General features: G+C 54.6%; 1 protein-coding gene across 1 annotated transcript in view; it reads left to right on the top strand.

The window, feature by feature from the left end:
- The first annotated feature begins 1,086 nt into the window (after positions 1 to 1,086).
- GRIN2D (glutamate ionotropic receptor NMDA type subunit 2D) overlaps positions 1,087 to 22,594 on the top strand; it is a 32,414-nt gene continuing 10,906 nt past the window's right edge. The window contains exons 1-9 of the mRNA XM_088027707.1: positions 1,087 to 1,647; positions 5,247 to 5,866; positions 9,812 to 9,926; positions 10,258 to 10,469; positions 10,748 to 10,916; positions 11,394 to 11,547; positions 13,675 to 13,800; positions 13,976 to 14,205; positions 16,329 to 16,489. Of these exons, the coding sequence (XP_087883833.1) occupies positions 1,183 to 1,647; positions 5,247 to 5,866; positions 9,812 to 9,926; positions 10,258 to 10,469; positions 10,748 to 10,916; positions 11,394 to 11,547; positions 13,675 to 13,800; positions 13,976 to 14,205; positions 16,329 to 16,489 (2,252 nt within the window). The 5' untranslated portion in view covers positions 1,087 to 1,182. The remainder of the gene's footprint in view (positions 1,648 to 5,246; positions 5,867 to 9,811; positions 9,927 to 10,257; positions 10,470 to 10,747; positions 10,917 to 11,393; positions 11,548 to 13,674; positions 13,801 to 13,975; positions 14,206 to 16,328; positions 16,490 to 22,594) is intronic.

Consider the following 22,594-nt stretch of genomic DNA (forward strand, 5'->3'; position numbering starts at 1 on the left):
CACAGCTGTGCCCCCCAACCCTGCAACCCAGCCTGGGCCATGACTCTCTTTCTAGCTCTCATTGAGAAGGGGGGGGGCAGGGGTAGGGACAGAGTAAGGGGACAAAAACAGGTTGGGGGTTGTGGTCAGGTGGGAGGTAAGGTCCTGGGGGTGTTTTCTCTCCTTGGGATGCCCCGCTCATTTCTTTTTCTCTCTTCTTTCTCTCCCCCCCACACACCTGACCCCTTTTCCCTTTCTCATTTTTTTCCCTCACTTTTTCTTCCTTTTATTTTTGATCCCTCCTGCCACCCGCCTCCCTTTCATGTCTGTGCCGGGCACCTCCCTGGTGGGGGTCTTGATCTTTGCCTTGGTTCGCTATTTCTGTCTTCCTATGTTTTCTGTCTGCTCTGCCTGCCTCCTCCCTCAATCTGTTCTGCCTGTTTCTCCGTCTCTTGTGTGTCCATGTCTCTTGGTGGCCGTGGGGTCCGTCTCCATCTTTCTGGCTTCTTTCCGTCTTCCTATCTCTGTCCAACTTTCTCGTCTCTCTTATCTCTCCCGCCTTCCTTGTCTTTCTCTGTCTCTTCATCTCTCCCTGCCTCCCTATCATTCCCTCCCTATTTCTGTCACTCGGTCTTCTCTCTCTCTGCCTCCTTCCTCTCCCTGTCTCTGTCACTCTGAGCCTCTCCATCCTCGCCTCTGTTTCTCCTTCCATCTCTCTCCTTATTCCTGTCCCTGTCTCTCTCTGACCATCTCTCTGTGGCTGTGTTCATCTCTCTTGCCATCTCCCCCTTTCTCTCTGGGCTCCTGTTCTGATCTCATCTCTGCGGGTCTGTTACCCATTCCTGCCTTGTCTATCTCTTTTCCCGATCTCTGCATCTTCTCTGTCCCCATTACCCACCTCCACTTTCCCTGTCTCTGTGTCTCTCCCTTTGCCTCGCTCTGTCTCTGTCTCTCCCTTTGCCTGTGTGTCTCTCTCTGTGGCTCCCCGTCTCTATATCGCAACCTTTCCCTCTCCTCCCTACCCCTGCCTCTCTCCCTCCCTGTATCTCCTCCTGTCCGTGTCTCTCTATATCTTGTCCCCTGTCTCTGTCTCCCCATCTCTGTGTCTTCCTCTCATTCGTGTCCCTCTCCGCTCCCGGGTCTCCCCGGCTCTGTGCGCCCGCTCTCCCGTTGTCAGAGGCCGCCCGGAGGGGCCCGCAGGCGATGCGCGGTGCCGGTGGCCCCCGCGGCCCTCGGGGCCCCGCTAAGATGCTGCTGCTGCTGGCGCTGGCGTGCGCCAGCCCGTTCCCGGAGGAGGCGCCGGGACCGGGCGGGGCCGCCGGGCCCGGCGGGGGCCCCGGCGGGGCGCGGCCGCTCAACGTGGCGCTCGTGTTCTCGGGGCCCGCGTACGCGACCGAGGCGGCGCGCCTGGGCCCGGCCGTGGCGGCGGCCGTGCGCAGCCCGGGCCTGGACGTGCGACCGGTGGCGCTGGTGCTCAACGGCTCGGACCCGCGCAGCCTCGTGCTGCAGCTCTGCGACCTGCTGTCGGGGCTGCGCGTGCACGGCGTCGTGTTCGAGGACGACTCGCGCGCGCCCGCCGTCGCGCCCATCCTCGACTTCCTGTCGGCGCAGACCTCGCTGCCCATCGTGGCCGTGCACGGCGGCGCCGCGCTCGTGCTCACGCCCAAGGTGCGCGCGACCTGCGGGGGGCGGGGCCGGCCGCGGGGGGGGGCGGGGCCAAGCCTGAGGGTCCGCATCTGGGACGGAGTGGGGCCGGAAGGTAGGCTAGGGGCTAGGTGAGGGGCGGGGCTGACTTGGGGGCGTGGCCTACAGGCTGAGCGGAGCCTGGGCGCCTGCCTGGGGACTGACCTAGGAGCAGGGTGAGAGAGAGGCCAGTCATGGTCAGAGTATGCGGAGGGTTGAGGGTCTGCGGCAGGAGGGAGTCAGGGGAGGGAATGGAATCGGGAAGAGGCGGGGAAGGGCAGCGAGGGGCGGGGACTGGGAACAAAAAGGGACCCGCCAGAGGTGGCCTGCTCTGAGGGTGGAGTGGGATCTGGGGATCAGCAAGGGAGGAGTCAGTTGGAAAGGAATGGGGTTCAGGAAGGGGTGAGGTCTGGTCAGGAGCTAGGAAGGCAGGGAGAGGGCCATGAAAGAGGGTACGCGGAGGTCAGGGTACTGAGGGACGGGGAGGGTTTCGGCCAGCTGAGCAAGGGCTCTAGAAGTCCAGGTAGGAGGACGGAGCCTTCCGGTGAAAGGAGGAGTGGGAGAAGGGGAGGAGTCGTAGATGGGCTGGGGAAGGGCAGGACCAGGCGGCCAGGAAGTGGGGCGAGGGCAGTCAGGGAAGGGGAGAGCTAGCTGGTGAGGTGGTGCAGAGGGAGGTCAGGAAGATGGCAGGGCCTACGCTCTGGACCGAAGGGGCGGGGTCTAAAGTGGGAAGCAGCCCCGGCAGTGGGGTTTGGGCAGAGGCATGCCCCAGTTGTAAGGCGTGGAAAGCGAGAACCTGGAGGGTGGGCCCGGGAGGATGAAGACCCACCAGAAAGGCAGGCCCAGCGAATGAGAAGTCAAACCCAGGAGCCTGCGGGAGAGAGGGGGCAAGAGGCTGGAGCCGGCTGTGGCCTGGAAAGAGGCCGGCCGCCCGAGGGCACCAGCTGGAGTGGACTTCTGGTAGAAAAGGAAAGAACTGGACCAAGCCTGGTGTATGCGCTGAGAAGGAGAAGGGATAGGTTAGGAGGAGGTGCCTGGGAAGGGGCATGGCCTGTTTAGGGGTGGAGCCTGTGTAACCGAGGTGGTACTAGGGCGAATGGGGCCATCTGAGTGGGTGGAGCCTAAGTCCCCACCTGTTCCCCGCTGTGAGGGCCGGTGGCTTCGGGTGTTTCGTGACTAGGTCACAGTTACATCCTGGGACTCGTAGTTCTCTCCTGTCCAGAGCATTCTGGGAAGGGCCTCTGGCCAACTTTCTTCTTTTAGACAGGAGTTGTCCAGAGATATGCAAGCATATCACCTTCGGGGTGGACTTACTACTCCGTGGCTGCCGCCTTTATGGCCTACCGAGGGATGTGGTTCCTCTTGCCTCCACTGCTGCTGAGAAGTGTGGGCCGCTGTTTATTGTCACCTGGGAACTGTGGCCCGCTCAGTGTACACTCGTTGCCTTTTGGGAAATGTAGTCCCTCTAGTATCTCTGGATGGAAGAAAGAGGGGTCCTCACAGGGCCATCGTGCCTCCATGGAATGCTGGGAACGTGGTCCCCTCAGCATATCTCCACTTGCCAAGGATGAGTTCCTCTCGGGATTCTCATTGCATGCTGGGAGACCTCATCCACTCAGGACAACTGCCCTATCTCCTACACACATAACCATAGGCACACACCTAGGAAGAAAGTCCATTTCCTCTTCTCATTGAGGGCTGACTCCGTGCCGGGGCTGTTTTAGGTTCCGGGGAATACAGTTGTGATGAGGAAAAAAAAAAAAAAAAAAAAAGACAGGATCCCTGCTCTTAATGGAGCCTGCATTCTAATGGGGAGACAGAAGGCAAATAACAGATCGTGAAATCTGTCCTGGAGGAAGGGTAGGATGGCAGTCAGGAGAGGCCTCCCTGAGGAGGTGGCAACTGAGCTGGACCTGAGGAATGAGGAGGGGTAGGTCCAGCATGGAGGAGCTGGGGGAGAGTGTCCCCACGAAGGGCAACAGCGAAGGGCCAAGCCCTTGAAGCTGGAAGGAACTTGATGTGTTTGAGGAAGAACAGAGAGGTGGGGGTGGTGGGAGATGAGGTCAGAGAGGCAACGAGGGCCAGTTCATCCAGGGCCTGTGGGCCAAAGTGAGGACTTTGGCTTTGACTCTCAGGTAGAAGTATTGGAAGGTTTTCAACCAAGAAGGGATGTGATCCAATTAATATTTTGAAAAGATGACTTTGGCTGCTGATGGAGAATGGACTGGAAGATGCAAAAACGTTAGCAGAGAGGGGTCAGGAAGCTGTTACACTTGTCTAAGCAAGACAGTGGTCAATGAGGGTTGTGATGGGGCAGTAGTGAGGAATGGGGTTATGTTTTGAACAGAGAGCCGGGAAGACTAGAAGATGGCCTGGATTGGGCATGAGGGAAAGAGAGGGAAAGGATGATTTAGCCTTGGGAGCCGAGCAGCTGGGTGAATAAGGAAAGGAAGATGGGAAAGAGGTTTGAGGCTGGGGCGGGGGGTTGGGGTGAGGGAGAGATGGAGAATTCTGGTTTTGACATGCTAATTTTGAGATGCCTCTTGGAAATCCAAGAGGAGATGTTGAGTAGAAAGGGGGGTAGGTCTGTCCGGAGTTCACAAGAGAGGTACAGTGACTGGAGAGGAGCCATTAACATATTCAGTGCGGGGCAATAGAACTTTCTGCAATGGGGAAGATGGTCTATATCTGCTCTGTCCAGTATGATGGCCACTAGCCACGTGTGGCTCTTGAGCACTTGACATGTGGTGGCTACTGGCTACCATATTGGATAGCACAGAAGACAGTATTTAAACACATGGGTCTAGATGAGATCACCAAGGAGGGAGGACAGAGAAGGAAAGAGAACACTAGAGCACTTCTGTGTTTAAAATTCTGACCGAAGGAGAAGTCAGGGAGGCAGGAGGAAGACCAGAGAAGGGCAAATCCACTCAGCAAAGCTGCTTCCTGCTGGGAGAGACGGCATCTTCGGCACCCTTGTTGCATGCTGGGAAATGTAGTCCCTCCCAGTGGATGCTGGGGACTGTAGTTTCCTCCCTGGATGCTGTGTGTGTTCTAGGGTAATGTTAGCTGCTATAACAGATAAACCCCCACATCTCAGTGGCTCAACCCAATAGAAGGTTGTTTCTCACTCATATAAAATCCAAACAGGTGTTCCTGACAAGAGGTGGTTCTCCTCCAAGTGATGACTCAGGGACTCAGTCTCCTCCCTCTTATGGCTCTGTTACCCCCTAGGACTTCGGAGTTCTCTTCTGGGGCCTCTGCATCTGTTCTCAGACAGGGAAGAGAGTAAGGTGCATGGGGGAGAGCTTTTCCGGATGAGTCTAGAACTCAGCCATATGGCAAAACCTAACCCAGGCCTAGCTCTGTGCACCAGCAGGGAAAGGAGACCGGTTTGGTGAACAGCTAGTCGGTTGCCATATTGAGAGCCGTGACATACTGGTGGCCACTGGGAGCTGGGATGCCCTCATCAGTTGCTGGGAGATGAGATCTGTCTTGACCACTGGGAACTGAAGACCCCTACTGGTTGCTGGGAGCTGTGGTCTCCACATCCGGAGGCTTGACATCCTCCTCCTCCCCCACAGGAGAAGGGCTCCACCTTCCTGCAGCTGGGCTCCTCCACAGAGCAGCAGCTCCAGGTCATCTTTGAGGTGCTGGAGGAGTACGACTGGACATCCTTTGTAGCGGTGACCACGCGTGCCCCCGGCCACCGGGCCTTCCTGTCCTACATCGAGGTGCTGACTGATGGCAGCATGGTGGGCTGGGAGCACCGCGGGGCACTGACTCTGGACCCTGGAGCAGGCGAGGCCGTGCTGGGTGCCCAGCTCCGCAGCGTCAGCGCGCAGATCCGCCTGCTCTTCTGTGCCCGGGAAGAAGCCGAGCCCGTGTTCCGGGCAGCTGAGGAGGCTGGCCTCACGGGGCCTGGCTACGTCTGGTTCATGGTGGGGCCCCAGCTGGCTGGAGGCGGAGGCTCAGGCGCCCCTGGAGAGCCCCCTCTTCTGCCAGGAGGCGCCCCACTGCCTGCCGGGCTGTTTGCAGTGCGCTCGGCTGGCTGGCGGGATGACCTGGCCCGGCGTGTGGCCGCTGGTGTGGCCGTCGTGGCCAGAGGTGCCCAGGCTCTGCTGCGTGACTATGGCTTCCTGCCCGAGCTCGGCCATGACTGCCGTGCCCAGAACCGCACCCACAGAGGGGAGAGTCTGCATAGGTGAGTGGGGTTGGTGTAGGAGGGCTGTGGGAAGGCTCCAGAGCCTGACTGCCTGGGGTACTCACTGACTGAGCCGCCTCAAATGGGTCACGTCCCCTCTCAGAGCCTCAGTGTACTTTTCTGTAAAATGGATATACTTGGGTCTCCTGCCCGGGGTTAAGTCAGGTAATTGGGAAAAAGCACCCAAGACACGGTGAGTGTGTTACAATATTTCCTGATTTTTAAGATGAATTTTTTCCCACAGTTTAATGTCTTTGAAATCAAGATATACCGTACGATTAATGGCTTATCATGGCTTAATTGGCAGCACTTTTTTCTTTCTTTGTGGTACATAAAACTAGAGATACACCCTGTACTTGATGGCACCTCAGGTATGATGAAATTCCCTAGAGTATAAGCTGAATTTCAGTAACAAAATGCCCCAGTAATTCAGTGGCCAGAACGAGATAGAAGTTGTTCTTTCTCACTTAACAATCTGGAAATGGGGCCCCTGGTTGGCTCAGTCGGTGGACCGTGCGACTCTCCAACTCGGGGTTGTGAGTTCGTGTCCCACGTGGGGGTGTAGAGATCACTTAAAAAAAAAAAAGATTTTAGGGCGCCTGAGTGGCTCAGTTGGTTAAGCGACTGCCTTCGGCTCAGGTCGTGATCCTGGAGTCCTGGGATCGAGTCCCGCTTCGGACTCCCTGCTCAGCAGAGAGTCTGCTTCTCCCTCGGACCCGCCCCCCTCTCATGCTCTCTCTCTATCTCATTCTCTCTCTCAAATAAATAAATAAAATCTTAAAAAAATTTAAAAAAAGATTTTATTTATGTATTAGAGGGAGAGAGAGCACAAGCGGGGGGCGGGGGGGGGGGCGGCAGGCAGAGGGAGAAGCAGGCTCCCCGCCAAGCAAGGAGCCTGATGCGGAGCTCGATCCCAGGACCCTGGGATCATGACCTGAGCCGAAAGCAGACGCTTAACCGACTGAGCCACCGAGGGCGCCCCTAGATCACTTAAAAACAAAATCTTCAACAAAAAAAAAAATCCAGAAATGAGTCTTCAGGAGGCTCTGTTGCTCCACGTGGTCAGTCGGGGACCCAGGACCCTCCCACCTCGTTGCTCCGCCACCTTTGCGCTGTCGAAGCGGGGTCGGCCGCACGTCTGAGAAAGCGGGAGAGAGAGAAAGTGGGGAGCAAGCAATTTCCTTCCGGGCAGGTGAGACAAGGGGGATGGCGTGGGGCGGCCAAGGCTGCCTTATTGGTTGTTTACAGGCGCGTCGCGTGCAAATTGGTTAGACGTCGATTCTGATTGGCTAGCGCTTGCGCTGTACCGATTGTTAAAGAGTCTGAAGGTCTCACCTGCATGGGGCCTGGGCTAGCGGCACCGAGGACTGGGGAAGTGCGGATTCCAGGTGTGTGCCCGGCGTACGCTCTGTTGTTTTAGAAGAGAACAGGTTTTGGTGGGAAACAGCATCGCCACCGTAGGAAGCGTTGGCAGTAAGAAATTGATGAGTTTGGGGCCGGAACCGTGGAGGGAGAGGCCTTTAAGCCCGAAATGAGGACGAGCTGAGCTTAAAGAGGTGACCGGTGGAGAAGAAAAGCGAGGGGAGAATTGAGAATCGGTGACTTGGGGGACAGGATCCGGGGACAAGAGGGTGAGAAAAAGCATCCCTCGTTCATAAATACTGAGCGCCCGCTAGGAACTAGGGCTCGTGCTGGGCGCTGGGAACACGGAGATGAATAAGACCGTGGACTTCTCTGAAAAGAACACAGGGTCCTGTAGGGGTGGCAGACAGGGACGGGATAATGACAACACAGTGTGATGCTCGCAATCATGGAGGCGGCCCCGGGCATGGTGGGAGCATCAGCAGGCGTACTGTCTGCTCCAGGATGTTTCTGGTTGCCCGAAGCAGAGTCTCATTCAAGTTTCCTAAGGGAAAAGGGGGTTTATTGGGAAGATAAACACGCACAGAAACCCAGACGCCAGGAATTGAGGGCAAGCCTGGGGACCAGCTACTCTTTCATCTCTTTTTGATTGTCTCCCTCTTACTCTCCCCACCCCTGTCTCTGTCTGACGTGCCATGCCCAGAGTCTGTCCAATTCTTCTCTTAGCACTCACTCTATACCCAGAATTTCTGCTCTCTGCTGATACTCATAATTTCATCCCATCCTGTCTTCCACCCCTTCCCCACCCCACCCCCAAATCTCACAGCCAACGTCTTCCCAAAAGACGAATTTCACTGGCTCCAATCAGCCTTCCAAACTAGGCTACTCAGTCACGGGTCAGCCTACGGGGTCAGGGAGGTCTCCAAGAGGAGGAGACATCGAAGCTGAGACCTGACGGATGAATGGCCCATTCATTCGTTTATTGAATGAGTCTTTTTGAGAGTCTGCTACGTGCCAAGCACTGCTTTGGGCACAAGGGTACATGGTGTTGAGCAAGGTCCCTGCTCTCATAGAGCCGACAGTCTCATAGGGGAGACAAACAGTGAACAAACAAGATAAAGAAGAAGAAATACCAGCAGGTGATAAAAGAGGTAGAATGTGATAAGAAATACCCAGGGTGTTAGGTTAGGTGAGGTCATCCGGAAAGGTCTTTCTGAGTAGGTGAAATTTGGAGGTAAGAAAAAAAAAATGGGCAAAGAAAAAGAGCCAACTTTTGGAAGATCTGAATGAAGAGAAGGGAGGGGGACAGCAGGTGCAGAGTCGCTCACTCGGGCTGGAATTGCCTATTCGGGAGCCTGAAACAAGCCCATTGTGACTGGAGCTTAGTGAGCAAGGCAGGGGGACAGGGTATTATGGAGAAGCAAGCGAGGCCCGTGTAGGCCCAAGCTCATGTAGGGCATTTTGGCCAGTCTAAGGTGTTTGGATTTGATTCTAAGAGTGGTTAGGAGTTCTCCAAAAATAGTGAGTATTCCAGGCAGGGGGGGAGCAGCATCCTGCAAAGGCCCAGAGGGGAGAGAAACTCAGGCAGGTTGGGACCACAACAGCTCAGAGGGGATGAAGGTAGGAGAATTGGGATTGGGGGTGATGAGGCTGGGGGTGGGGGTAGACGGGGCCAGGCCACAAGGGCCTCAAATACCAGGTTGAGAGGCCGGACTTTGTTCTGGAGCACTGGGGAGCCATGGGTGGGTTGTGAGCAGGCAAGGAATGGTGTCAGTTTTGCATGCAGAACGATGCCTCTGGGGTGGAGTGTGGCGCAGACTGGAGGAGAGAAGATGGAGGTTGGGGGCCAGGCAGGAGCCTTGGGCTGGGGTCCAGGGGGTCTGTGGCGATGGAGAGGAGGGATGACGTGGAGAGATCCTGGGGGCAGGAAGGTGGCACTTGCGGATGGTGGCCGGCAGGGGGAGGAGTGAGGAGGTGAGGATCGCAGTTGAGTGTCCAGTGCAGTGACCAGGGCCCGGGGACAGGCATTCATGGTACAGGTACCATTGCACCGTGAAGATTATCTGGGAGTCCAGAGACCTTCTGGGGCTTCTCCCAGAGGAAGGGACACTTGAGCTGAATCTTGAAGACAAAAGAATCAATCAGGGTGAGAAGGGACAGAAAAGCATTTTTTAGGCAGAAAGCACAGCACCTACAATGGTCAAGAAACAGGAAGCCGTGTGATACGTTTCGGGGACACTTTGCATTCAGTGTTGGTGGGGTACAGAAAGGGCTTGGGGTGGAAGGAGTTTGAGGGGAGGGAGAGATCAGAGATGGGGCTGCGCAGGCAGATGGGGCCAGAACGCACAGGGTCTCTAAGAGGACCTCAAACTCAAGCTGAGGGTCTATGACCCAGTCCAGGAGGTGCTGGGTATCGAGCAGAGACGGCTGAACAAAGAAGGGGAATATTGGGGTGTTCGGGATCTTGGGGGAGAGATTCCCGCTAGGGGCCGGGGCTGGTCAGTAGGAAGGGGATTATCTCTGCCTTCAGCCACTTAGGTCCAGTCCAGCTACCCACATGTCCCCTCCCTTCCTCCTGGGCAGGTACTTCATGAATATTACCTGGGACAACCGGGATTATTCCTTCAATGAGGACGGCTTCTTGGTGAACCCCTCTCTGGTGGTCATCTCCCTCACCAGAGACAGGACTTGGGAGGTGGTGAGTCCCAGCCCCAGCCTCAGGCACAGGAGAGGGCCTGGAGTCCCAGGTCCTGAGGGAGAGGGTGTGGGGACCCAGACACCTCGGTCCTGACAGAGATGAGGACTCTGGCCTCTGAGGGAGGAAGGAGCCCGGACTTCTAGGTCCTGGGGGAAATAAGTGGGAGCCCAGACCCGTGGGTTCTAAGGTGAGGGGGAAAATGGGGCCTAGACTCCCGGATCTAAGGGAGAAGGAGCTGGGAGCCCCGGGTTCTGAGGAAGGAGGGCCACAATGGCCAGGACATCCTGCAAAGTCCCCGCCCCGGAGCCTGAGTGCCCTTCTCTTGGCCAAGGTGGGCAGCTGGGAGCAGCAGACTCTCCGCCTAAAGTACCCGCTGTGGTCCCGCTACGGCCGCTTCCTGCAGCCCGTGGATGACACGCAGCACCTCACCGTGGCCACACTGGAGGAGAGGCCCTTTGTCATTGTGGAGCCCGCTGACCCCATCAGCGGCACTTGCATCCGAGACTCCGTGCCTTGCCGGAGCCAGCTCAACCGCACCCACAGGTGACAGCCCCGGCTCCAGGAGTTCCGGCTTCCAAATCCCCTGAAGCCTAGCAGCCCTGGCCCCCGGCCCCTCCTCCCTTGGAACTCAGAACCCACAGAGCCCTCCAGCTTAGTCACCTTAGACAAGTCACGGAACTCCTTTGAGCCTCAGTTTCCCCAGAAAGCGCTAATCATAGTTTTAGCTGCTTCTTGTCTCTCCCTCCATACCCTCATCTCATGGGAGAGTCTGAAGTGGAGGGGGGGTCCCCAGCATCCCCAAGCCTGCTCGCTCCCCGCAGCCCTCCTCCGGACGCCCCCCGCCCGGAAAAGCGGTGCTGCAAGGGCTTCTGCATCGACATTCTGAAGCGGCTGGCGCAGACCATCGGCTTCAGCTACGACCTCTACCTGGTCACCAACGGCAAGCACGGAAAGAAGATCGACGGGGTCTGGAACGGCATGATCGGCGAGGTGGGGCGCGACCGGACGGGAGGGGGCGGGCTGGGGCGGGGCCACGGCGCCGGAGCTCTCGGGCTGGAGGGGCGTGGCCAAAAGGAGAGGAACCCCGGGCTTTGAGGGGGCGGGGCCACCCCAGACAGGCCTTGGCTGGGGGGCGGGGCCACAAGGAGGGACCTGTGGCGTGGAGGGGGCGGGGCCAGGAGGGTGTCCCTCCTAAACGAAGGGGGCGGGGCCGAGAGGATGGAGCCCAAATCCAGAGAGCTTGTTCTGGGAGCATGACCGGGCCTGGGGCGACCTCTTCCAACCCCTGCTCCCCGACTCTCACCTCCTCCTTTCCTGCCCCACTCTGCGTCCCCCTCCGCCACCCCGCCACCCTCCTAGCCTCTCTCTCACCTTGTCACTGGTCTCCTGGGGCAGGTCTTGCCCACCATCCTCCTCTGTGCGCTTGAGCCAACCAGTTCCTTCCCCCCCCCCCCGCCCTCACCCCAGGTGTTCTACCAGCGCGCAGACATGGCCATCGGCTCCCTCACCATCAACGAGGAGCGGTCCGAGATCGTGGACTTTTCCGTGCCCTTCGTGGAGACGGGCATCAGCGTCATGGTGGCGCGCAGCAACGGCACCGTGTCCCCCTCGGCCTTCCTCGGTGAGCCCGGGCCCCCGGGACGGCAACACTAGGGCAGCTGTGTGCCCAGTTCCCATCCTGGTATTGCCTGTCCCCGCGGTGTGACTGGTGAGGTGGCATCACTTCTGACCTTAGGTTTCCCAATCTGTAAAATGGGAGAAGCCATTTTACCATGAGGCCAAGGAAGCTGAGCTTCAGGAACCTTCTCTCGCACATGCTCTTCAAGGAACCTTCTCTCACACATTCTCTTGTATTCTTGTACTTATAATTTTGTGTTCTTTTTTTTCTTAAAGACAACCCTCCACATTGTATAAGCCTCAGGCCCTACAAACCCCAAGTCTTCCCCTGTATATGAGATGAGGAAAAGAGATTAGCATGATAGTGGCACATGGTAAGTGCTCCACTCACTTCTCAGTGTTTACTGAGCACCTATCATATGCCAGGCTCTGGGCCCCGCACACAAGCCCCTGTCCTCTAAGAGCTCTTGGCCTCGTGGGGAAGACAGAAAATAATCTCTTAAGACGATACATGGACAACATCATTTCAGGTGGTGATGAATAGTATGAGAAATTAAGCCAGGGTGGGAGGTGGAGAGGAATGAGATTGGTGCTGCCAGGAGAAAGCAGGAAGGCCCCTCTGGAGATCCGGCCGGAGAACCATTCCAGGCAGAGGGAACAGCAAGGAGAAAGATCCCAAGGCAGGAATGTGTGTGGAATATTTGGGAAATGGCCAGAAGTCTGTGTGGCTGGAGAGGGCAGTGAGTGATCATGAGGGTGTGAGAAACAAGGGCTGAGAGAGAATTGGGGGTGGGCATGGGGGAGGAAGGTGCAGGGTCTTGGTGGCTCTGGTAGGAGAGTTGGGTTTTACTCTTAGGGCAGTGGCCAAGGTTTTAGCTGTAGGTGGTGGGGGAGGGGATATATGATCAGATCTGGGCTTTTAAAATATCCCACTGGAGACAGTGGGGGCAGGAGGCCCACGAGAAGGCAGAGGTCCATGCAGAGAGGAGATGGGTGTGGGATAGGAAGATGACACTGAGGGTGAGGCGAGTAACCAGCATTGCAGTGTGGTCAGGAAGCTGGACCCCATTGGGTTGGTGGCCGTGAGGTGGATCAGGTAGGGATCTCGCTGAACTTGGTGACAAGAGAAGGAAAAGTGCACATCAGGCCAAGGGCAGCCGTTCACCTCAGTTCCCTCTTGCTCTCTGAAATCTGGGCAAAGCTCCTGGGAGTGGGAGGCTGGGAGGAGGGACATCTCTTCCTTTGCGTTTGGTTTCTGTGTATTTCGCCTAGAGCATCTCTGTGGCACCAAGGTCTCTTGCAGGGCACCCTGAGATGCACCACATGGGGCCCCTGCCTTCAGCAGGGAAGTGACAAGGTCCTATTTATGCCCCACCACGTTGCCCAGCAGAGGCAACAGGAGTGTCCCCAGATGCCGCAGTGACAGTCTGGGGCGGTGACCCTGCTGTGACCACCTGGGCTTGGCCTAGGGAGGGCAGATCACCTGGTAGGAATCTCAAGGAAGTGGTGATTTGGGTTTATTGTCAGTGAACTCCCAGCGGCAGTGTGAGGAGAGGACACATGGATGCGAGTGTGTCTGGTCGATGGGTCAGGGTGGTGCCCCTGGCAGGGGAGCGGCGGAGACAAGGCAGAGAGGGTGAGGCTCACTCTGAAACTGTCAGCTCTGGCCTGTTAAAGCAGTGGGTTCTTGAGAGAGTGATCAGGCCAGGGAGGGGGGGAACAGACTGTGGCTGGTGAGGGTGAGGGCAGGAAGGAGGGGTGAGGCTGCAAATGGGGGGGGGCTGTGACTGGATGGAAGGTGGGGCTCCCAGGATGGGGAGCCTGGGTGTCAGTCCTGGCCTCAGTGTGGAACGTGGTGAGCTGCCAGGGGGAGACTCGGGTCTGGGGCTCAGGAAACATTTAGGGTATATCTGGTGACTGAAACCACAGAAATGGTTGAGTTGGCTCTCTTTGAGAGAGACTGTCTCCCAGGGGTCTGGGTGGGCAATGAGGGCTGTCCCCGCGATGGGGAGCCTGGGAAGGGGACAGAGTGGGACAAGGTCCAGGCTGTGATTGCACCTTGGTCACGTGTCTGTGGTCCCCCCAGTCCTTTGCTTGGCCGAGCCCTGACCCCCTCCCCCCTTGCCCCCAGAGCCCTACAGCCCTGCCGTGTGGGTGATGATGTTCGTCATGTGCCTCACTGTGGTCGCCGTCACCGTTTTCATCTTCGAGTACCTCAGTCCCGTCGGCTACAACCGCAGCTTGGCCACGGGCAAGCGTGAGTCCCCTTCCTCCATCACCTCAGAGCACCCGGACCACAGATAAAACTACATTTCCCAACAGCCCCTGGTGTAGAGGCGTTGAGGGGGGGCTGCTGGGAATCGTAGTTCTTTCTGCTCCCTCATGGAGTAGAAGGGATTTGGGGTCCATGTCCCCCTCCTGGCCCCCTGCAGGGCCTGGCGGCTCAACCTTCACCATTGGGAAATCCATCTGGCTGCTCTGGGCCCTGGTGTTCAATAACTCGGTGCCCGTGGAGAACCCCCGAGGGACCACCAGCAAAATCATGGTGCTGGTATGGGCCTTCTTCGCCGTCATCTTCCTCGCCAGCTACACAGCCAACCTGGCCGCCTTCATGATCCAGGAGGAGTACGTGGACACCGTGTCTGGGCTCAGCGATCGAAAGGTGTGTGTGTTTGGGGAGACAGGGAGCTGGCTGGAGCTGGAGGTCAGGCCAGAATTTGGCCCATGGGAGGTCAGAAGAGAATTCCAAAATGGTAGAATAGAATGTTCTGGAAGAGAAAGGTTATGTTTCACAATGAACTGTTTAAATATTCCCAGGAGAAGAGAGTGACCCCAAATGTCCTGGGGGGGGCAGTAGTGCCAAATGGGGTATCCCATTTGGGATAGTGCTTCTCTCAAAGTGTGATGAAGGGCTAATCTCTGAACTTCCTCCAATGGAGATCAAGGCTTTTGTAAAATACGATAGAAATGAATTACAAGAAGAGAACATAAAACTGAAAACCAAGACATGCGTAATTCAAACCCAAATTTTTATGTGGTTTCAACAGACATAAAAATTATTCTGTCAGATTGCTCTAAGTGCGCAGCGCCTGGGGCACCTGGGTGGCTCAGTCAGTTAAGCGGCTGCCTTCGGCTCAGGTCATGATCCCAGGTTCCTGGGATCGAGCCCCACGTCAGGCTCCCTGCTCGGTGGAGAGTCTGCTTCTCCCTCTCCTTCTGCCTGCCTCTCTGCCTACTCGTGCTCTCTATCTCTCTGTCAAATAAATAAATAAAATCTTTAAATAAATAAATAAATGTACAGCGCCTGACTGGCTCAGTCGGTAGAACATGTGACTCTTGATCTCGGGGTCGTAAGTTCGAGTCCCACATTGGGTGTACAGTTTACTTTAAAAATAAACAAATTTTAAAAAATCTTTTTAAAAAATTGCTCTAAGTGCTCATTCTCTCGATCTCTATACTTACCTCATCCAGACCACAGTTTGTTCGGGGACTGGTGGTTTGCAGAGCACTCTTTGAGACCAAAGTGGTTAACTGGTTGGTTGACAAATCAGGGGCGCCTGGGTGGCTCAGTCATTAAGTGTCTGCGTTCTGCTCAGGTCATGATCCCAGGATCCTGGGATCAAGCCCCACATCAGGCCTCCTGCTCCGTGGGAAGTCGGCTTCTCCCTCTCCCACTCCCCCTGATGATGTTCCGCTCTGTCTCTCTGTCAAAAAAAAAAAAAAAGAAATCTTAAAAAAAAGAAAGAAGGTTGAGAAGTCAGTTCAGTGGATTGCAACAAGCATTTTTTTTTAAAGATTTTATTTATTTATTTATTTGTCAGAGAGAGAGTACACACAAGCAGGGGGAGCGGTGGACAGAGGGAGAAGCAGGCTCCCCTCTGAGCAAGGAGCCCAATTCGGGACTCGATCCCAGGACCCTGGGATCATGACCTGAGCCAAAGGCTGATGTTTAACCGACTGAGCCACTCAGGCAACCCAACAAGCATTTTTTTTTTAATGGAGTAGAATAGAAAATATGTCTGCATCTTTGTTTTAGTCATATACACACTTGACATTGAGCCAGCCCACACCGGTATGGCTATGTCTGCTGTTAAAAGAGTAAACTTTTGGGGCGCCTGGGTAGCTCAGTTGGCTAGGCATCTGACTCTTGATTTCAGCTCAGGTCATGATCTCAGAGTTGTGAGATCAAGTCCCGCGTTGGGCTTATGCTGAGCATGGAGTCTGTTTAGGACTTTCTCTTTCCCTCTGCCCCTATCCCCCCTTCCCCCCCCCCCGCCCGGGTTTGCACGTGCACGAGTTCTCTCTCTGTCTCTCTTAAAAAAAAAAGAGTGAACTATTTCTGAATGGATTGGTAATTAGCAATTGCCTCCAGCCCCCGTCGTGCCAACCCCTGCCCCTGGGACCTCCTGTGATCCGGCAAGTTAAGGGTTAATGCCTGGCACATCAGAGGCGTCTGCGACCCTTCTCCAGTGAACTCTGTAGCCAGTGTCTTTTCAGATTGGACCATGATCAGGCCATGCCAGGTGTTAAATATTTCAATATTACTCCCGACTGTGTATAATACATATGTGTGTACATGTCTGCATGCATACGTGTGGCTGTCTGCAGACAGATCTGCTGGGTGGGAGTAGAAAAGGGTCACGGTGAGCACGTTGGAGAAACACTTCTGGGCTGGGGTGCCTGCCAGTTGGCAGGTGTCCCCCAGAACAGAGCATCTGGGTCAAGGCTATTCTTGACCCAGATGGCCCCAGGGGGGCGCCCTAATAGCTTCCCATTCTGCCCCAGTTCCAGCGGCCCCAGGAGCAGTACCCGCCCCTGAAGTTTGGGACGGTGCCCAACGGGTCCACGGAGAAGAACATCCGCAGCAACTACCCCGACATGCACAGTTATATGGTGCGCTACAACCAGCCCCGCGTAGAGGAAGCGCTCACTCAGCTCAAGGCAGGGTCAGCGCAGACTCGGGCTGGGGGGTGGGGGGTGGGGCCGCCGGGGGCCCTGAGGATGCTGGGAGAGAGTGAGGGGCCAGGGACCACTCATCAGCTCAGAGGTCAGCTAGGGGTGGGTCGGCTTGGAGGGCGTGCATAGATCATTGAGGCTGGGAGTGAACTCCCCCTTCCAGAACCAGGGTCCTTGTGATGTGTCTTCAGAGATCTGGGAGGTATAGATTCCAGAGCCAGACTGCCAGGGTTCAAATCCTGGCTCTGTCTCTCCGTGGCTTGGTGACCTTGGGCACGTTGCTTAACCACTCTGAGCCTTCGTTTCCTCCTCTGTAAAATGGGGATAACAAAAGGACCCTCCTCAGAAGGTTGTTATAAGGATTATTATAGCTATTATTATTGGTTCGTTTATTATTTGGTAGTAGTACTGCTGGCTCGCTGTGGGTGTTTGCTGCTATGTTATTTTCATTATGATCATTAGATCTGAACTCACTGGAATGGATGCTTGGATTAGGTTGTTTTGCTTTTTAACTTCAGCTTCCCAAATCCTGGGGGTAAAGTTAAGTTCAGGCTCCAAAGTACAGACCAAGGTTACAACAAAACTGAGCACAGTAACTTTCTCCCTGTCCCTTCTTGATTTCTTCATTCAACACACTTTTATCTTCTTGGCACCTAGTCTACGCCAGGCAGTGAACAAACGGACCAGAGTCCCTGCTTTCAAGGGAGCTTAGGGTCCGGAGGTGGGACATGAATAAGAAACAGGCAACCGGAAGAATCAGCATGATCCAGAAAGTGGTGGCGAGCTAGGGCATGACTGAACTGGGATATATTCACCAAGGTGTTCAGGGCGGGCCTCTTGGAGGAGGTGAGTGGAGCAGAGCCCTGAGGGAGGTGAGGGCTAGCCAGGTGGACTTGTGGAGGTAGAGCCTTGCAGGCAGATGAAATAGGGTGTGCAAATGGCCTGGGGTGGGAGTGGTCTTGGATTATTGGAGGATCAGCAAGAAGGCCAATGTGGCTGGATGGCAGAGAGCTGACGTTAGAGGGGAGATGAGAGTAGGGCATGGGTGTGAACCCCGAGGCTGAGTTCAGGGTTGGGTTTTTTTTCCGAAGGGCAGCAAGAAGCCAGGAGGAGGGGAGATTTTAAATAGGGGAGGGGTGTGATCTGATTTCTGTTTGTAAACGCCCCCTCTGGCTGGCAAGTGGAGAATAGATGGACAGGCATTACTGTGGAGGCTATCACGTCCTCTGGATCACCTTCCCCAAGCAGCTCACCCCTCAAGTAGCCACTCCTTTTTACCCTTCTGTCTTGATTGGAATTGTTGAGCTGCAAGAAAAGAAGCCCAGTCGACCAGCTGTAAGGAAGATGGTTGGGTAAGCATTGCGATGCAGGGGAGGCTCTCAGAACCAGTAGCAGAAAAGAAAGCTAGGCTTTGTGGGAACATGAATGTCATTCATTCATTTTTAAGTGTTTTAAAGAGCATCAACTCTGTGCCAGGCCCAGTTCCTGCACTGGATACCAATAGTCAATAAAAGAGGTAAGTCGCCTGGATCCTTAGGAGTACTTGAACAGACAGAGATTTCGTTTTCTCTCTCAGTAAGAAGTCCAAGGCTGGCACGATAGCTCACAGATACCATCAACGATTCAAACTTTTTCCATGTATTTGTTCTGTTGACCTTGGTGCCTAGACCTTCTTGCTTACTGTGACTGCCTCGTGGTCACAAGATAGCTGCTTCCCCGCCGTGCTGCATATCTTGATTCCAGGCAAGAAGGAGGAGGAAGAGTGAAAGGTGGAGGATTTCCTCCTGGCAAGGCCTTGCCTTTTTATTGGGGAAAATATGCCTTTCTGAGGAACTTCTGGCTATTTCACAGTGTGTGTTGGATGGTCACTCCCAGTTGCAAAGGAAGCTGGGAAACTGAGTGTGTTAGCCTTCCAGGCTCTGTTGTAGACAGTGGCAGAGGGGGAGGTTGCAAATGGAGATTGTGCCAGCCAAGCCATCCGTCAGAGTCCTGCCCTTGTGGAGTTTGTAAGTGTGCCACCAGGCAGCCTCTCTCTTGCCTCTTTTCTTTCTCTGGGGCTCTACTTCCTCTCTCTCGAGTCCTGGGGCTTACACGGTCTCTCATCTCTGTCTCTCCCTGTGTCCTCCCTGTGCCTTCTTTCCCTGAAAGCTTCTCATTTCGGACACTGAGGACTGAAGCCCCTTCTCGTTAGTCACCTCTTCTTTCTCTCCGCCCCACTTCACCCCCTGCAGAGAACTGCCCCCTTCTCCTCTACCCTCCCCACTGAAGCACCATGAACTGGAGGCATTTGGGGTAACAGGCCTTTTCAGCTGAGACCTGGGGCAGCCCGATTGCTAACGTTTGCAGAAGAGTGCACACGGAGGCTCGCATACCTTATGTCGAGCTACTGAAACTTTACCGATCATGCAAGCCAGCCATTCATTATGTTGGGTCCTCCTGCCTTGACAAATAGACCTTAACAAACAGAAAGGCTAAACAAGTTCAAGTTCAGAATTCTGCCTTCCAGGAGAACAGCTGACTCCTTGTCCTCCCATCTGAATCTGTTTCCTTGCCTCTCGCAGCTTCTCAAGGTTGCCCGCATTCCTTGGCTCGTGGCCCTGGATCCTTCAAACTCTGCTAGCATTGCCATAGCTTCTTCTCTGACTGACCCCACCCCCTTCCTCTTGAAAGGACCTTATGATGACATTGGGTCCACCCGTATAATCCAGGCTAATCCCCCCCTTCCAAGATCCTTCCTTTATTCACAACTGCAAAGTCTCTTTTCCAGTGTAAGATAACATATTCGCAAGTTCCAGGTATTAGGGTGTGGGTATCTTTTTAAAAAATACATATTTTTAAATTTATTTATCTGAGAGAGAGAGAGAGAGAGAGAGAGCACAAGCATGAATGGAGGGAGGAGCAGAGGGAGAGGGAGAAGCAGACTCTCCACTGAGCAGGGAGCCTAACATGGGGCTCAATCCCAGGACCCCGGGGATCATGACCTGAGCCGAAGGCAGATGCCCAACCCACTGAGCCACCCAACCACCCCGGGGTGTGGATATCTTTGGGGGACCATTATTCTACCCACCCCAGGTTCCCAGAGCATAATGTCCAGTGGAGGTGTGGATTCTGGGTGGGCACAACTCCTTGGCCCCAGGGATTCCCCTGGGAATGGGGGGTGGAGTGGGGAGAGTCCTCAAGAGCATGGGGTCCAGAGTAGCACTCCCTTACCAGAGGTCTAAGATGGGTACTGAGTTTGGAGAATCCCGGGCAGAGGTGCTAGGATACAGCACAGAATAGGAAACACTGGTTTTTAAGTTGTCCATCCATCCATCCATCCATCCATCCATCCATCCATCCATCCATTCTTTTCTCTAGAGACCGTTTGTCCAGATCTTCCCATATAATGAAGGGTGCTGGTGTCCCCCGTGTGTTGAGAGTTCCCAGCAGTATTCTGGGGGTGTTTAACAGCACTGATTTTAAAGCCAGATTGGAATGGGAGCTACCCCTTACTTGCTGTGAGCCCTGGGCCAGTGAATTGAGCTTCTGAACCTTAATTTTTGCCTTCATAATACGGCGTCCACAATCCCACCAGGTTACAAAGCGGCTCTGGGAAATGAAACATCAGGAGCCAAGGTTCCTCCCTTGCTTCTCTATCTCTTCCTCTCAGGGGCCACTGGCTCTCTGCACATTATCTTGGCTTCAGCTGCAGCCACGGTTGCTGTATGGCCCCCGGCTTCCGCGCCGCCTTTCACCTCCAGGGTCCAGGGTGAGCACCTGCATGCTTCGGTTCAATTTCACATCCCCGCTAGTGAGAATCCAGTTGGTCCAGCGCGGAGTCAGGTGTTCATGCTCGGGCCAATCAGCGGTGGTCAGGGCGGGGCCTGGTCATGTGGTTTCTGGGTTGCCACGCCCCTGCTCCGCGGGCGGGGGTGTTCTCAAAGATGAACCTGTGGGGGACAGGTGGGCAAACAAAGTCTTGCGCTCCTTTGCAGAGCACCCTTCCTCCACTGGCCTCCTTCAGCTGCGAAGCCTGGTGGACCCCTTCGCCCCCTCCCCTGGGCTACCCCATTTGGAGGACACCCCTTTTCTTTGTGCCCGGCACCCTTCGCCTTCACATTCCCAAGCCCCTTGAACAGTTTCCCTTCCCCCTAATGTCTTTTAACCTCTCTATAGTGGTTTTACTTGCATAACACTTCCTTGGTGTTACAAATAATCAAGTAAAGGGGCACCTGGGTGGCTCGGTCAGTTAAGCCTTGGGCTCAGGGTCCTGAGATTGAGTCCCGCCTGGGGCTCTCCGCTCAGCGGGGAGTCTGCTTCTGCCTCTCATTCTCCCTCTGTGCTATCCCTCTCTCTCTCAAATAAATAAGTAAAATCTTCAAAAAAATAATAAGGTAAAAAGAAGATTCTCCCCTTCCCCTCCTTATCCACTGTTCATGATTCCGGGAGTTTCCTCCAGCCTTTTTTTTTTTTTTTTTTTTCTAGAGCAGAGCTGGGGAGCCATATATGTAATTTAAAATTTTCTATTGGCCACACTCAAAGAAACAGGTGATATTAATTTTAGTGAAATACTGTGTTTACCCCAATATCTCCAATATTTGACTTCAATGTGTAATATGAAAATTAATTTTTTTTTTTTTGTACTTTGAAGTATGTTATACTCACAGCACATCTCAGTTTGGACTTGCCTCATTCCAAGGGCTCAAGAGCCCACCTGACTAGTGGCTGCCATTGTGGACAGTGTCAATGCAGAACTCTGTCTTTTTACCTCTTTTTTTTAAAAAGTGTGTTTGTTTGTTTATAATCTTTCCATCCAACGTGGGGCTTGAACTCACAACCCCTAGATCAAGAGTCATGGGCTCCTCCGACTGAGCCAGCTAGAGCCTCTTTTTAGCTCTTTTGTTTTTCCTTTTTCTTCCCTTCCTTCTTTTGCCTTCTTCAGTTCCGCCTTCCTGCCCTCTTCCTCCTCCTCGTCTTCCACCTCCTGGTCTCTTGGACTTCTTCCCCTTCCTGATCTTCTTCTTTGCCTGCCCCACCCCCAGATGTCATACAGGGTCTCCCTGCCCCTGAGGATGGCTGTAACATTGGCTCCAAACTCCCCTCCAAAGAAGTCTGCAAATTCCTGTGCTTCTCAGGCTCACTCTGGCTTCAAGCTCCTCTTTGCTAGATCTAATTCGCTTTCTGGAGCATGTCACTGGCGCCGACTGTGTCTTCCCAGCCCCACAGCTATTAACCAAAATGGAAGCCCACCCCTCCCTTAATCCCCATAAAAGCCTCCGCTGGCCTCAGACCTGAGTGTCCAGTGCTGGGATTGGGAGTGAGCCTGGGAAGCCGCTGTCCTCCGGGATGCAGCGTGATTCTAAAAGTTTTTTAGTGGCTACATTAAAAGATGTAAAAAGAAATGGGTGAAATTAATTTTAACAATGCATTTTACTTAACCCAATGTATCCAAAATATGATTACAACATGTAATCAGTATAAAAATGGTTGAGCTCTTTTACATAATCTCCCCCCCCCCACACACACACACTCTCCCCGCAAGAAATCGGCGTGCATTTTACACTCAGCACGTCTCAGTTCAGACTCGCCGCATTCAAGTTCTCGGAATAGCCACATGGCGTGTAGCTACCCTATTGGGCAGCCCGGTCTACATTATGTAAATGCAAATTTTCCTAATGAACATTAGGAACAGCCCTCGCCCCCACCCCCAGCCCCTTGGGACTTTTTCACTTTCTTGCTCACCCCCAGAGTACCCTCCCCATCCAGCCGGCTGACTCATCTCTCCCCTTTCCCTCTTCTTCCGGTTCGTCCTCAGCCCCTCCCTCCAGGAAGGCCCCTGGGAATTCCAGATCCTCTCGCTCTGTTCTGCAAAGCAGGGCAGCTTCCCCAGGCTCTGCCCACCCACCCCTACTACACGAGCAGGACGCGCTCTTCCTTGGGAGGTGGGGGATTGTCTTCCTCTTGTACTTCTGGAGGTATGCGTCACTTTCTTGGTCTATTTTCTCACCTTGAGAGAGCAAAAATTCAGACACTCAGGGGAGCCCCATGTCGCAAATCCACTTAGTTCCTGAGTTTTGGAGAGCAGCCCCATCTCAAAAAATGAATCCAAATCCCTC

Source organism: Eumetopias jubatus, unplaced genomic scaffold, assembly GCF_037043125.1.
Source record: "Eumetopias jubatus isolate StellerSeaLion01/CBP00866 unplaced genomic scaffold, mEumJub1_p1.0 scaffold_10, whole genome shotgun sequence".
Classification (NCBI taxonomy): domain Eukaryota; kingdom Metazoa; phylum Chordata; class Mammalia; order Carnivora; family Otariidae; genus Eumetopias; species Eumetopias jubatus.